Source organism: Stenella coeruleoalba (genome assembly GCF_951394435.1).
Source record: "Stenella coeruleoalba genome assembly, chromosome: X".
NCBI lineage: Eukaryota > Metazoa > Chordata > Mammalia > Artiodactyla > Delphinidae > Stenella > Stenella coeruleoalba.
The window spans coordinates 96,252,475-96,268,590 of NC_137152.1; the positions used below are offsets into that span (position 1 = coordinate 96,252,475).

Genomic DNA, 16,116 nt, shown 5'->3' on the forward strand with positions numbered 1-16,116 from the left:
AGGTTTTTAAGCTTTGTGTTTTTGCAATTGGAAAATAAATGTGACCTCCTTAGAGCGACCAGAGCTGAATCTTTGCAATTGGAAGTGTCCCCCGACACCCGGCAACATGAGACCAGAGATAAGGGTTGCTCACTATCCAACATTCTTCCTCTAGCCCTACATGGAGCGACCCTGTCTTTGTTCTAATGACCCCACCCAGGCACCTGATACACAATCCATTTCCTTCCAACTTTTTGTCAGAGCTCTGAGATCTAGTCTTTGTCTTTTATGATGCCACCATGTCCAACTGCAGATCACCTGATTTGGTGATGAAGCTATTTAAATTCAGAACAAGAGTGTGCTGAGAGGCTAGGGTCAGATTTCACAGCACTGGCGAGCCGAAGGAGGAGTCTGAGGGTAACCCATGAGCTAGCTACCGCCAGCATCACCCTTGACTCTTCCGGGTGACCAACCTGCCTTCTCTCTACCTCCACCACCCTCTACCCTCTGCCACCACCCCCACTGTTCCGTCCATGAGAGAAAGGCCACACTCCTGAGATGCAGGGGGCTTCATCTCCAAATTGGGATTGTCTACTCCAAGGCATTCTAAGTATTGGGGTTGGAAATAAGAAAGCAGAAAGGAGCAGGTGACGTACATTAGCAGGCTAAAGAGGAACCCAACAGCAGCCGAAGGACATCAGATTGTTCACTTGCTTCCAAATGTCAGCAGTCAAGGGACTTCCCCGGTGGTCCAGTGGTAAAGAATCCGCCTCCCAATGCAGGGGTCTCGGGTTCGATCCCTGGTCGGGGAACTAAGATCCCACATGCCGCGGGGCAGCAAAGCCCACGCGCAACTACAGAGCCCACGTGCCCTGGAGCCCGCATGCCACAACTAGAGAGAAGCCCGCGGGCCACGGTGAAAGATCCCGCATGCGGCAACTAAGACCCTACGCAGCCAAAAATAAAATAATAATAAAGAAAAGAAGCACCAAATGTCAGCAGTCAAAAGCAAACAGCAGCAACAACTTTGCACTTGTGCAGTGCACGCTGCCACCACACTGACCCCCAAAAGCCCCACAGGGACCTCCTAGTCACACTCTACATGAAGGAAAGGAGACATGTTTTCCCAGAACCAGAAGTAAGGGAAAATAGAGTGCTGTGAGCTGAAATGCATCCCCCCCAAATTCATATGTGGAGGCCCTAGCCCCCAATACTTCTCCTGTATTTGGAGATAGGGACTTTAAAAAGGTGATTAAGTTAAAATGAGGCTGATAGGGTGGGTCTTAATCCAGACTGACTGGGGTCCTTATAAGAAGAGGAAATTTGAACATCAGGGACTAGAGCACACAGAGGGATGACCCTGTGAAGAGGCAACAAGAAAGCGGCCATCTGCAAGCCAAGGAGAGAGGCGGCAGGAGAAACCAGTCCCTGTGGGCACCTTGATCTTGGTCTTCCAGCCTCCAGAACTGTGAGAAAATAGACAAATTTCTTATGTTTAAGCCACCAAGTCTGTGATACTTTGTTATGGCAGCCCCAGCACCCTAATACATGGAGCCACTGGCTTCACCGCCGATTCACTCCGGGCTGCCCTGCATGCCATTTCCATGGAGTTACTCCTCTGAGGCCAGTGATGCCAAATCCAGCGAAGGACATGTCCCCTCAACCTGTCCTTAGCTCACAGAAGAGCAGCCTAGCAACCTGTCTTCAAGTTGAGAAATGGAAGAGTTGTATCAGTAGCAGAGAGCTGTGTGTAAGCAAATTGTGTTTCGTTTCTTGCACTTCGTCCTCAAGTACAAATGGAAGGAGGAAGATATGAATGAAGAAAGACTGTAGGGGAATGGTTTTTAACCACTATTTAAATAGCTCCAGGACTTCCCTGGTGGTCCAGTGGGTAAGACTCTGTGCTCCCAATGCAGGGGACCTGGGTTCGATCCCTGGTCGGGGAACTGGAGCCCGCATGCCGCAACTAAGAGTCCGCCTGCTGCAACTGAGACCTGGCACAACCAAAATAAATAAATAGATATTTTCAAAAACATCTACAAAGCTATGGACTCGGCAAAATACAGGAGTCTGTATTAGTTGCCTATGGCTGCTGTAGTTAATCACCGCAAACTTGGTTTAAAAAACGAGTTTATTCTTTCCTAGTTCTGGAGGCCAGAAGTTCTACATCAGTGTCTCTGGGCAGAGCTGTACTCTCTTCCTTGTTGCCTCTTCCAGTTTCTGGTGGCTACCAGCATTCCTTTGCTTGTGACCACGCCACCCCAATGTCCGCCGCAGTCTTCACGTCACATTCTCTTACTCTGTGTGCATCAGCCCTCTCTCTTCCTCTCTCTCTCATAAGAAAGCTTGTGGTCAGTTGTGGGGCCCGCTCAGATGATCCCGGATGATCTCCGCCACATCAAGAGTCTTACTTTAACCGCACCTGCAAAAACTCTTTTACTTGATAAGGTAACATTTACAGGTTCCAGGGATTAGGACTTGATATGTTGGGGTGGACATTATTCAGCCTCCTACAGAGTCCAAAATCTTTGCATACAATTTCAGGAAGATCATGGACTCCAGGAGGAACATCTGCCCTGGCGTTGCATTTCACCATAGGTACGCTGTGAACAGATACGCTGGAGGCAGGTCTATTATCCACCATCCTCCTGACACCTCAGAATCAACTACAGTGCTGGTTAAAAGTACGAAATCCCACCCCCAGATCTAGCCCTCGTCAGTCAGAATCTCCCAGAGGCCGGGCCCAGGAATCTGCATTTCCAACAAGCTCCCCCAAATGATTGAGGCAGCCAGCCATGCACGCATACTTTAGTGAGTATTGGTTAAGAGCCTGAGTGCCCAAGTCCCCTCACTGTTAAATGGACGTGGTACTGCCACCTCCTTCACAGTAAAAAAAAAAAAAAAAAAAAGTCTGTGCGAGCTGTCTGCACAAAGAAAGCGCTAACGCTCTTTTCTTTTCTCCACTCCGCCTCTACGAAGGTGAAGAACTTTTATTGCTTATTTGAAATCCATTCCGCCTCATGTTTAATGCACCTGGCTTCAAGGCCCAGGGTTGAGGCGAGGAAGAGAGGGAGAGGGGAAGACTCGAAAACTCCTCCGGTCCCCGCAGCCAAGCTGCACTTGACGTCCCGGGGACCTGCGGGTCACCGCCCCAGCCCCTCGGCCGCCGGCGCACATTTGCGTCCTGCCCGAGGCGCCGCGGGGCGTCCGCCCCCGCGCTCCGTTGATTGGCCCCGCCTGCCAGCTCGTCACGCTCTTTTGTCTCGGGGGGTGTGGGGGGGTGGGGGGTGGCAGAGATAAAAGCAGCCACGGCTGCCGTGGGAACTGTGCGGCCTCGACTCGGCTACCACTCGCTGGGTGGCCGTGCGAAGCAGCTCCGTCGGGCGGTCCCGGGTCGCTCAGCGGCCGAGGAGGCGTCCGTCCTTTCGCCCTGCAGGGCCGCGGAGACTGAAGGCGGAATCACAGCTGTCAACGCCGGAGCGTCCGCTGCCCACCAGCCGAACACAGGTAAAGCAAGGGGGCGCGATTGCCCCGCGAGGAGAGAGGAGGGGGAAGCCCTACCAGGACTGGGCGGCTCCCCGTTTGGGAAATCGAGGGGTGTGCGGCAGGGGGGAGGAGCACTCCCGCGGCCCGGCTGCGCTGAGGGAGGAGGTGGGGTTCCACGGGCTGCTGCCGAACGGGTAGGATTTGCCTGGATTGAGAGGGCGGGCGTTTTCGGGGGGAAGTGGCAAGGGGCGCGTTGGTATTGGGGGGAGAATCGCAAAGTGTCTGCCTTGAACCCCTTTGCATCTCCTCATCCCTTCCTGGGGGAGGAATACGTGGGTGTGAGCGTCCAACTCCTATTCCCTTTCTCCTTGGCAGGCGACCAAAGCCGAATCCGAACTTGAATTCTGTGCGGCTGATTGCAGAGCTGGTAGGGCGACGATTTCCCGGAGGAATTGTAATGGGAGGGGGGCTTGCTTTGGCTTGTATTCAGACGTGGGAGAAGGAATTTTCCGTCTGGGTACTACGGAGGCCGCTGGAGGAGGGGGGGAGGGGAGGGGGCGGGGGCGGGGGCGGGCGCGGGGTGGGAGCGGGATGAGGGATGAGGCTGCTTCTGACCCTTCCCTCCCTGCCCTGCCCTCTGCGGCGGCGCAGTCTTGACGCCCTAAGGTCCCGGATCGGCGACCCCCGGGGGACAGCGATCGACCGTACCCCAGAGGCGAGCTTTCTCACGGAGGCCACCGGTTGCAGAAGCTGGAAGTGAAATAAAGGCGCGCGCTTGCTCCTGAGCTCCTGTAAGAATCTGAAAAATAATGGGGCGGGGGAGAGGGGACTTTAAGAAAGGGGTGTGGTTGAGACCGGAGACCAAGAGGTTAATGAGATCTTATTTATTCCCACAAATCTGTGACCGCTGTGCTCTATTTTGAGAGCCCAATATCAGCTCCATACACTGTTACACGTAGAATTAGAAGCAACAGTTGCCGTCCCTCTTGAAGGACTGGCGGGAGGGGATGGATGAGGCTGTAAAAAGCACCCTGCTAACACGGAGACACCGGCTGGCTCCGTGAGGTTGTAATTGCCAGTCTTCTGGAGGATATTTTTAGGGCAGTGGGCAGATATAAAATGTACTGCAGGATATTCAGGAAGGGAGATAATACAGCTGCAGCCCGTCCCTTATTAACTCCTCCTCCCGCTTTTTGTTTTGTTTTCTTTTTTTTGCAGTTGCTACCGAGATAAGAGGAAGGCAGAGCCCCCCAGCACGCCTGCAGATTAGGCTCTTCCAAAAAGCCTGAGCATCTTGTTACATTCAGAAACCCGGTCATCGTCCGTCATGGCTAGCATCATTGCGCGCGTGGGTAACAGCCGGCGGCAGAACGCACCCTTGCCGCCTTGGGCCCATTCTATGCTAAGGTCCCTGGAGAGAAGTCTTGGCCCTTTAATGGCCAACATGGCAGAGAGAAACATGAAGTTGTTCTCGGGGAGGGTGATGCCAGCCCAGGGGGAAGAAACCTTTGAAAACTGGCTGACCCAAGTCAATGGGGTCCTACCAGATTGGAATATGTCTGAGGAGGAAAAACTCAAGCGCTTGATGAAAACCCTGAGGGGCCCCGCGCGGGAGGTCATGCGTTTGCTGCAGGCGGCCAACCCCAATCTAAGTGTGGCAGATTTCTTGCACGCCATGAAATTGGTGTTTGGGGAGTCTGAAAGCAGTGTGACCGCTCATGGTAGATTTTTTAACACCCTGCAGGCACAAGGGGAGAAAGCCTCCCTTTACGTGATCCGTTTAGAGGTGCAGCTCCAGAATGCTATTCAGGCAGGGATCATAGCTCAGAAAGATGCAAACCAGAGTCGCCTGCACCAGCTCCTTTTAGGGGCTGAGTTGAATGGGGACCTGCGCTTCAGGCTGAAGAATCTTCTCAGGATGTATGCAAATGAGCAGGAACGTCTCCCCAGCTTCCTGGAGTTAATCAGAATGATAAGGGAGGAAGAGGATTGGGATGACACTTTTATTAAACGGAAGCGGGCCAAGAGATCTGAGTCAATGGTGGAGAGGGCAACTAGCCCAGTGGCATTTGGGGGCTCCCGACCCATAGTGATCAGTAATGCCGACTGCAGCGTGATAGAGATAGATGATACCCCCGACGATGACTCAGATGAGGATGTGATCCTGGTGGAGTCTCGGGACCCTCCACTTTCATTCTCGAGTTCTCCTCTCCCCAGACGCAGGGCCAGACCTCGGAATCAAGTGCTAGTCATTGATTCCCCCAGCAATTCCAGGGCTCAATCTCCTTGTACCAGCGGGGGTTCTGGGTATAAGAATGATGGTCCTGGGGATGTGCGTAGAACCAGGAAGCGAAAAAACACAATCCACTGTTCGTACTGTGGACAGGAGGGCCACTCAAAGGAAACCTGTGACAATGAGAGCAACAAGGCCCAGATGTTTGAGAACCTGATTATCACCCTGCAGGAGCTGACGCATACCGAGGAGGAGGGGTCAAGAGAGGCCCCTGGCCAACCCAGTGACCCTTCTGAGCCACAGTAAGGTGCTAGCCCCCAGCTTTAAATGAACCCTAACCTATATACAGAGTCCAGCAATGGGAAAAATGGCGGGTGGTGCTTCTAATTGCATGAATGAATCCACAAGGTGGCTTTCTTTTGGGGTGGAAGACAAAGGGTCTTGAATATTAGCACAGTGGAGGGAGATGGCCTGACCTCCGTCCTTGCTTCCAATCCCCTGCTGCCCAAGGGTCTACCTTCTGTGTGTGCCCCTTTCCTTGATGGCTTTATTCTCTTTGTGAAACTGGTATAATTCATTGTTAAATATTAAAACAATAAAGGGAAGTACAAAAAGTACAAGTAACCCCAAACCCTCCAACCCTTATATAACCATTGTCAACCCTGTGATGAATGTCCTTCTAGATAGTTCCCTATACCTATGTACCCAGACAGATATATGTATAGAAAAAAGTGATCAAATATAAGTGCCGTTCTAAAGTGTATTTTTTCACCAAATAATATATGTTGTGGGCGTCTTTCTATGTCAATAAATATATATCAGCATCTATCTTAATGTCTCTGATATTATTTTAGGAAGAAGTAAAGGAAAAAGGAATCAGAAAAATATAGTAAAAAGCTATAAACGGTGGGGTTATACCCTGAGGTGGGGTTTTTATTAACTTCCCTTTGCAGATGGGGAAAAAGGAAGAAGAAATGGGCTGACATATTCCCCAGAGGTAAATGGACAGAGCCCCTTTACCACAGCTGACCTGTCCCTTAGGTCACAGAGCCAAACTGTGGCACCCGCTAGCTGACGACACGCTAATGCTTTCTTCTCTAATGTATCCAGAGGATTCTGACAGCGGGGGAGTCTGGTGCTGAATAGCCCAAAATGAGGAGCCCAGCGGCTCCGTTCCTGACCACTTTGGGGAGGGGCATCCCTCCCTCCTCTGGGTGGACTTCTGAGATCGCTGCTGCCGCTGCTTCACCGCATCCTGGTCACAACCGGGAATCTCTCCTGGGGGCTGACATGGCCCTCTTCCCACTCCCCAGTTAAGGAAAGGGAGCCCAGCATCAGGAGGCTCAGCTCCTCACAGCGCCCTGAGCCTCAGCCTGGAAGCCCTGAAGCTACATGTTAGAGGACACGTGCAGCCCGAGGACTCCAAGCCCAACCCCACTCACCCCAGGAACTGAGAATAGCTGGGGAGGAGCGAAAAGCAATATAGTTGCCAGGACGCATGAAGGAACACGGGGATCAGAAAGCCTGGAAGCTCTCCACGTTATTTTAGTGGAGTGGTGGGCATTCATGGCCTGGAGAGGCGGGATGGGGTTGGGGGGGGGGCGGAGAACCTTCCCAGGAACCTGCCCTGTCCCCTCTCCTGATCTCATATCGGAGGGTGGTAAAAGAGGACGTATCTGACCTCAGACCCTGAGGATCCCTATGTTTCTTGTAGGTGTATAAGTTCCTACCTCTGTGAGCAGGACAGGGCTGGGGGTGGGTGGTGGAGGGGGACGACTGCATTTAAGCCATGGGGTGGAGCGAAACGAACGCGCACACCTGGGGATCTGAAGCAGCTGTCCTGCAGGAAATCGGTGCTCCACAGAGCCGAGAGGACAGCGCTCGCAGCAGCGGGAGATGGTGTGTCAGGGGCTAAGCACAGAGCAAGAGCAGAGCAGCTGAGGGCCCGATGAGCAGGGACACTCACATGGAGCCTGACAGGGACAGGAAGCCCGGTGGGAATCACAGACTCCAGGGTTTCATACAGAACTCTGGGCTGTGTGTGCCAGGAATGGTACAGCTTGAGGCACCCAGGGAGAGACAGTGGGCTTCTAATTATGTTAGCAGGTGAGGGCGGAGGGAGGGGGAGATGCCAGGCGCTGTAAGAAGCCAGTGTAGCCTTCCCTGGGCTGCCACGCCTTGAACCTGCCTTGAAAGACACCCCCCAGTGCCCCCCACACACACCGACACACACTCTCTCTCGGTGCAGGGGTTTGGAGGCTCAGCCTCCCTAGCTCTGCCATTACTCCTCCCCCACCCCTAGCATCCCAGGTTTGCCTTAAGCCTCGGCCTCCTTAACCCTCCTGGCCAGAGGGAGACTGGGAGGGCCTCTCTGCCTCGGACCCTTTAGCTGAGAACCGGCCAGGAGCGCAGCCTCTAGAGGCCCTCTCCTTGCATCCATCCATGGCAGCTCTGGGACCTTGGTAGCCGCCTCCATCTCTCCAGAGCCAAAGAGGACCCCCCCCCATCACCTTCAGGCAAGAGGCAGCTCCACTCAGGCCCCCAAAGCCACAGGGACCACCACCATTTCCCAGCTCACATAGATTTTTAACCCTTAATTCCTCATACCTCTCCCTTTCTGCTCGTCTTAATTTTACTTTATAAATACTTGTTGAATATTTGCCCAAAGACCCACTTTATGTTGCCATAGTTTCTTTCTGGCACCAGGTAGAAGAGAAACCTGAAATGATAGATAAATAAATTCTGCCCGTCTCACTACCCTCCTTTTCACTGGAGTTAGCTTGGGAGTTCAGTATAGACCACTGCCTTGAAAATTTGTTCTGTGATTCACCCCCCTTTTCTTCCCTCCTCCATCCTCCTCTTTATTGTATGAACTTGAGATTGTCTACATTTTTATTTCGCCAACCTGATGTGATCTGACATTTCTTTTTTCACTTTGTGTGACACTGGCTTTTCCTTTACTCAAGAAATATGTGTTCTCACTAATTAGGAGACATGGAACCGAGACCTGGGCATTCAGATCAGACTAATGGGGTTAGTCTAAAAAAGACTTCATTTCAAACTATAGGCTTCTTTTCTTCCTTTCTGCCTTCATTTCTCATTGGTCGCTAGGAGATGAAAATCACCCTTTTGTCTTGTCAGAAGAAACTGGCCTCCGAGTACCCTTCTGCATTACGTCTCTCTCCTTCCTGGCACTCTTTTCCCTTGGTTTCCATGAGACCCTCTCTCACGGTTCCCCCCTCCCTGACCTTCTTGGTGCCCCATTCTGAGTCTCCTTTGCTGAATCTTCTCCTTCTTCCTGATCCTTCCATAATAGTAATCAAAATCATCACAACTGTGATTTATTAAGAGCTTACTGAGTACCAGGCGCCCTGTACCAAGTCCTTTAAACACATTAGCTCCTTTAAGCCTCATATCAACTCCATAAAATAGGTATTACTATTAGCACATGTTTCAGATGAGGAAACACTCCGCAAAGTTAAGAGACCTGCCTAGGGGCATGCAGCTAGTTAGTGGTGGAGCCAGAGGTCACTCTCCCAGGTGAGAAGGCTATGCTTCTTACACGTCTTAGCTCTCCTGTGTTCACAGCACCCTATGATGTAGGTGTTATTATCTGCATATGAAGTATGAGGAAACTGAGGTTTGTAACTTCAGGATAAGACCTGTCTTCCCCAGGTGCCCAGTGTATGAGTGATTGGCATAGGGCTGGTCCATTGTAGGCTCTCAAGAAATGGTAGCTATTATTACTCGGCTAGAATGCATTATTCTGCTACAGAAGGAAGCACGGGGAAAATTAAATGCAGTCCATGCTACGCAGGCAGTGCTGATTCACTGTTAATCTGACACCATGACAGTTGGGCTCCAGGAGCTAGGCTGAACCTGGCCCCTGACAGGTACAAGAGTGGATTCAGAAATGCCTGAGCGTTTTAGTGATGGTGATGATGGTGGTAATGATGATGATGACGATGATGATGATGATTGATGATGGGGTGATAAGGGAACACTTACTGAATGCCGAGGTGGATTTCTCCTACTTTTGGTGTCCCCAGAGGAGGTCTCCTTCCCCCACATGTCAGAGGCACTCCTATCCTTTCAGACAGGTCAAGACCAGCCAAGTCTTCCCCCACTCAAACAACTCCCCTGAGCAGCAGATGGGAGCTAGGGGTCAGGGGAGCTGAGCCCAGAGGGTCACACAGGCTCCCCAGTGCGTGGCTGGAAGGAGACATGACTGAGGTCTGAGGAGTTCTTTACGATCCAGGTAACCCGCCAATCCTGTCACTACCAGGGATCTCAGGGACAGGATAAAAGGGGGCACAGGGAGTGGGGCTGGGTTTCCCACTGCATCTGACAGGGTGTATGGGTCTCCAGCTGCAGCATCTCATCTCAGATCAGAGGTCACAGTTTACCATGGCCTCTCACAACTGCTCTTTCAGATATGTACCCCACTCACGATCCCCACTTTACAGACCAGCATGTTGACACACACATGGTTATAGGACCTTGCCTAAGATCAGACAGCTAGTAAAAGTTGGAGCTGGAACTGAACATCAGATTTGCCCCTCCCCAGAGACTGTAGTCTTTACCACTGTGTTGTAAAGTCATTCCTAAGGTAACAGGTACAAGACATCTGATCATTCTATTGGCTGCACCCTGGGTATGGATTTCTGAATTGTCACACTCACACCCTAAGCATAGTAGGATGGCCTTGGTCTCATTTCTTTTATTGAACAAGGCAGAAAAAGTTATCATTTTAGGAAACTTCCATCTCAGAGCCTGAAACCATCTTCTCCTCATATTTATTTTTATATCCAATTTCTGGGATAAGATACTAAAAATAACAAATTGTTGGTAAGGACGTGGGCTAGAGTTTCTCTCCCACACTGCTGGCAGGACTGAGAATTGACACATTCTTTCTACAAGGCCAAGGGGAAATGTATCAAAGGTTGAATGTGAAAACCCTGAATCCAGCAGTTTAACTTCCCGAAATTGAGGCTAAGAAAGTAACTGAACAAGTGTAAAAATTCTTATGAACAAAGATGTTTATTCTAGCTTTTAATTTTTTTGTAATAGTGGAAAACTGGAAACAACTTGAAAGACCACGAGTAAAGTTTGGCTGAATAAATTAGGCTCCGCACTTGGAATGGAATGCTATGCTTTTAAAACTCTGGGAGTGCTTTCAGATCATTGGGCCCAACCAGACAAATGAAGAGTGGTCCCTCTAGAAAGGGGCTTAGAAGACCACCAGTCCACCAGGGCTTATGTGTTATCTGTGACTCCCAATGTGCTGTGTCTATCAGCCTGGTCCTCCCCTTCATCTGGCAAAACTCTTGTCAAATTTCTAGTATCATCTCCCCTGGCACTCCTTCGGGACAGCTTTCTCTGACTCCACTAAAGGTCATTCCTTACAGCTTAGGTAGTACTTTGTATTGTAACTGCTTGTCTAATTATCTGTCCTCCCCAGGAGGCTTATAACCCCTGTGCAGAGCACAGGAAGTTTTCAATACCTTGGTACAGAATCCAGGCACACTCTCACCACACGTGTTTGCCCTGGCTATTGTAACTCTTCCTCTAGATATCCCTGTGCCTTGACTCCCCACCATGTTCAAGTATTTGCTCAAATGGCACCTCCTCCTGAACAGCCCATTTAAAACTGCGCACCTGCACCCCCCAAAGTAAAATACTTAGGAATAAACCTGACCAAGGAGGTGAAAGACATACGTTGAGAACTATAAAACATTGATAAAGGAAACTGAAGATGATTCAAAGAAACGGAAAGATATCCCATGCTCTTGGACTGGAAGAATGAATATTGTTAAAAAGGCCATACTACCCAAAGCAATCTACAGATTTAATGCAATCCCTATCAAATTACCCATGACATTCTTCACAGAAGTAAGACAAGTAATCCTAAAATTTATATGGAACCACAAAAGACCCAGAATTGCCAAAGCAATCCTGAAGGAAAAGAATAAAGCAGGAGGCATAACCCTCCCAGACTTGAGACAATACTACAAAGCTACAGTAATCAAAACACTGTGGTACTGGCACAAAAACAGACATATGGACCAGTGGAACAGAATAGAGAGCTCAGAAATAAACCCACACACCTACAGTCAATTAACCTTTTGACAAAGAAGGCAAGAATATACAATGGGAAAAAGACAGTCTCTTCAGCAAGTGGTGTTGGGAAAGTTGGACAGCCACATGTAAATCAATGAAGTTAGAACACACCCTCTCATCATACCCAAAAATACACTCAAAATGGCTTAAAGACTACATAAGACATGACCTAAGTGTCCATCAACAGATGAATGGATAAAGAAGATGTGGCACATATATACAATGGAATATTACTCAGCCATAAAAAGGAACGACATTGAGTTATTTGTAGTGAGGTGGATGGACCTAGAGTCTGTCACACAGAGTGAAGTAAGTCAGAAAGGGAAAAACAAATACCGTATGCTAACACATATATATGGAAGTTAAGAAAAAAAAAAAAGGTCATGAAGAACCTAGGGGTAAGACGGGAATAAAGACACAGACCTACTAGAGAATGGACTTGAGGATATGGGGGGGGGAAGGGTAAGCTGTGACAAAGTGAGAGAGTGGCATGGACATATATACACTACCAAACGTAAAATAGATAGCTAGGGGGAAGCAGCCGCATAGCACAGGGAAATCAGCTCGGTGCTTTGTGTCCACCTAGAGGGGTGGGATAGGGAGGGTGGGAGGGAGGGAGACGCAAGAGGGAAGAGATATGGGAACATATGTATATGTATAACTGATTCACTTTGTTATAAAGCAGAAACTAACACACCATTGTAAAGCAATTATACTCCAATAAATATGTTAAAAAAATTAAAAAATAAAACTCCTAGAAGAAATCATAGGCAAAACATTCTCTGACATAAATCGTACCAATGTTTCCTTAGGTCAGTCTCCCAAGGCAATAGAAATAAAAACAAAAATAAACAAATGGGACCTAATCAAACTTACAAGCTCTGCACAGCAAAGGAAACCATAAGCAAAACAAAAAGACAACCTACAGAATGGGAAAAAATATTTGCAAATGATGCAACCGATGAGGGCTTAATTTCCAAAGTATACAAACAGCTCATACAACTCAACAAAAACAAAAAAACAAACAAAAAAATGGGCAGAAGACCTAAATAGACATTTCTCCAAAAAAAAAAAAAAATACAAATGGCCAATAGGCGCATGAAAAGCTGCTCAACATCACTAATCATTAGAGAAATGCAAATCAAAACTACAGTGAGGTACCACCTCACACCACTCAGAATGGTCATCATTAAAAAATCTACAAATAACAAATGCTGGAGAGAGTGTGGCAAAAAGGGAACCCTCCTACATTGTTGGTGGGAATGTGAGTTGGTACAGCCACTATGGAAAACAGTATGAAGCTTCCTCAGAAAACTAAAAATAGAATTACCATATGATCCAGCAATCCCACTCCTGGGCATATATCCAGACAAAACTCTAATCCAATAGCCAAGACATGGAAACAACCTAAATGTTCATCGACATGATGATGAATGGATAAAGAAGATGTGGTAATATATATACAGTGAAATATTACTCAGTCATAAAAAAGAATTAAATATTGCCATTTGAAGCAACATGGATACAACTAGAGATTATCATACTAAGTGAAGTAAGTCAGAAAGAGAAAGACAAATACCATATGATATCACTTATATGTGGAATCTAAATATGACACAAATGAACCTATCTATGAAACAGAAAGAGATGCATGGACATAGAGAACAGACTGATGGTTGCCAAGAGGGAGGTGTTTGGGGAGGGATGGAGTGGGAGGTTGGGGTTAGCAGATGTAAGCTATTATATATGGAATGGATCAACAACAAGGTCCTAATGTATAGCCCAGGGAACTATATTTAGTATCCTACGAGAACCCATAATGGAAAAGAATATATAAAAAAGAATTGTATATCACTGAATCCCTTTGCTGTGCAGCAGAAATTAACACAACACTGTAATTCAACTATACTTCAATTAAAAAAAATAAATAGAACTGCGCACCTGGAGCAGCATTCTCATTTCCCTTTCCCTGCTGTTTGCCCATCACATGCCTCTCTTCTAGCATACTACATAATTTACTGATTTATTATGTTAATCGTTTATTCCCGCCTCTCCCCACTAGACTATAAACATTTTAGTCTGCTTAGTTCACTGGTGTATCCTCAGCTCCTAGAACACTGCCTGGAACATAAGCTGGATCTCAATAAATGTTTGTGGCTAGAATGAATGAAGTGCCTGTCACACAGTAGGTACTCAGCGAATGGCAACCTTTATTATTGCTCCTTTCCTGGAACAAATTTTACTGGAGGGGAGTCGGTCAAGGAGAGAACAGTGTACACTGCTGAACCACCATCCGTCTAGTTGAGATCAGAAACCTGGGAGACTTTCCAGATCAATTGCTTGTTTCTCACTCTCCCAGGTTGTCACTTATTAGTTGGACCATTCACTCCTAGCATGGCAGAAAGTGAGAGATGGGTTTCTTTGTGGCTACATACATGTCACATCATCAGACCTTAGGTTTAGGTGTTTCAAAGTCCCAATCACTCCATGTGCATTTGTAAATATTAAAGATAACTGCCCTGTAAAATATGAATGTTTTGGGTAGTGTTTGCTCTTTCCCTTTTATTAAAGGATAATTAAGAATAATAATTATGTGGTGCAGCCACTATGGAAAACGGTATGGAGGTTCCTTAAAAAACTAAAAATAGAGCTACCATATGATCCAGCAATCCCACTCCTGGGCATGTATCCAGAAAAGAGGAAAACTCTAATTCAAAAAGATACATGCACCCCAATGTTTATAGTAGCACTGTTTACAATAGTCAAGACATGGAAACAACCCAAGTGCCCATCAACAGATGACTGATTTAAGAAGATGTGGTATATATATATACACATACAATGGGATATTACTCAGCCATAAAAACAGATGAAATATTGCCATTTGCAGCAACATGGATGGACCTAGAGAATATCATACGAAGTGAGGTCAGACAAAGACAAATACTACACGATATCACTTATATGTGGAATCTAAAAAATAGTACAAATAGTACTTATTTACAAAACGGAAACAGACTCACCGACAAAAAAACAAACTTATGGTTACCAAAGGGGAAAGGGAGGGGGGAGGAATAAATTAGGAGTATGGGATCAACAGATACAAACTACTATACATAACATAGATAAGCAACAAGGATTTACTGTGTAACACAGGGAACTATATTCAATATCTTGTGATAACCTATAATGGAAAATAATCTGAAAAATATATATGTAACTGAGTCACTTTGCTGTACACTTGAAACTAACACAATATTGTAAATCAACTATACTTCAATAAAAATATGTAAGACTTGCATGCATAATAAATAAATAACCTAAGATGTAAAAAAAGAGTAAAATAATGAATATTATTTTCATTCGCTATGTGTTGAACATGTCAATAATATAGTAAGAATTATTAACCCCATTTTAGAGGCGATAAATGGGTCTCAGCAAGAGACAGCAACAGGATTAAGGTGTCATATGCCAGTAAACAGATGGTAAGTCTGGCACCAAAGCCTATGAACTTTCCATCATATATCTGAAGTAGAAGTGTTGACATTAATGAGAAAAACTGTATCACAGTGGAAGATCAGTTATTGGGGCGGGGGTACCAGGCAGATATGAACATCTGATCAATTTCCTGTTCATCAAGCACAGGTTAAAGCTGTTTGAAAATCTGTAAGTAAAAGAACTTAAATTTTACTAGAGGGAACATGATGGAGGTTGATTTTAAATATCCTGAATGGACCAAGATCTAATTTAGCTCAGGGAAACATAATTGAAAATAGAATGTCTTCAGTATCACTGATCTCTGAAACTCAAGAAATGACACATAAACATTTTCCTTCTCTGTCTGCCAGAATGCTTGGTAAAACTATTTTATTCACCAAATAATTTTAGTTGTTATAAAAGTATTTAGAATGTCACAAAACTATACAAAATATTTTACATGGTTAATATTTAAATAGCCATAAAAGTATACAGGAAGAAAAAATAAACCATAGGTGAATACTGAACATTGTGGCATATTTCTTTTAAATCCTTTTTCTAACTTTGTGAGTGTAGATATATGTACAATTTATTGAGTAAATTTTGTTCTTTTTCTGTTAATAAGTGCAATAATTTCAAAAGTAGAAAATAAAGATTGGCAAAAAGAGAAGTAAGGGGGTGGTAAAGCCTGAGCAAATATAAAAACACCCCCCCGCCCGCCAAATACAAGAAATAAACACTGTGCTGTTACTGGCTGACAAATAATGATCATTAATTGTAGTAAGTATGATTATTTTCATAGACAAAGCAAAAGAATTGGT

The 16,116-nt window shown here is 46.6% G+C and overlaps 1 protein-coding gene across 1 annotated transcript; it reads left to right on the forward strand.

The window, feature by feature from the left end:
- Positions 1 to 3,283: 3,283 nt before the first annotated feature.
- ZCCHC12 (zinc finger CCHC-type containing 12) lies at positions 3,284 to 6,669 on the forward strand. The gene is made up of 4 exons (XM_079910243.1): positions 3,284 to 3,486; positions 3,841 to 3,892; positions 4,117 to 4,256; positions 4,684 to 6,669. The coding sequence occupies exon 4, from the start codon at positions 4,793 to 4,795 to the stop codon at positions 6,002 to 6,004; it is 1,212 nt and encodes a 403-aa protein (XP_079766369.1). The 5' UTR covers positions 3,284 to 3,486; positions 3,841 to 3,892; positions 4,117 to 4,256; positions 4,684 to 4,792; the 3' UTR covers positions 6,005 to 6,669.
- Positions 6,670 to 16,116: the final 9,447 nt, after the last annotated feature.

Bases quoted from the DNA above. Each gene is read 5' to 3' on its own strand.
- ZCCHC12 (XM_079910243.1), top strand. From the start codon at position 4,793: ATGGCTAGCATCATTGCGCGCGTGGGTAACAGCCGGCGGCAGAACGCA.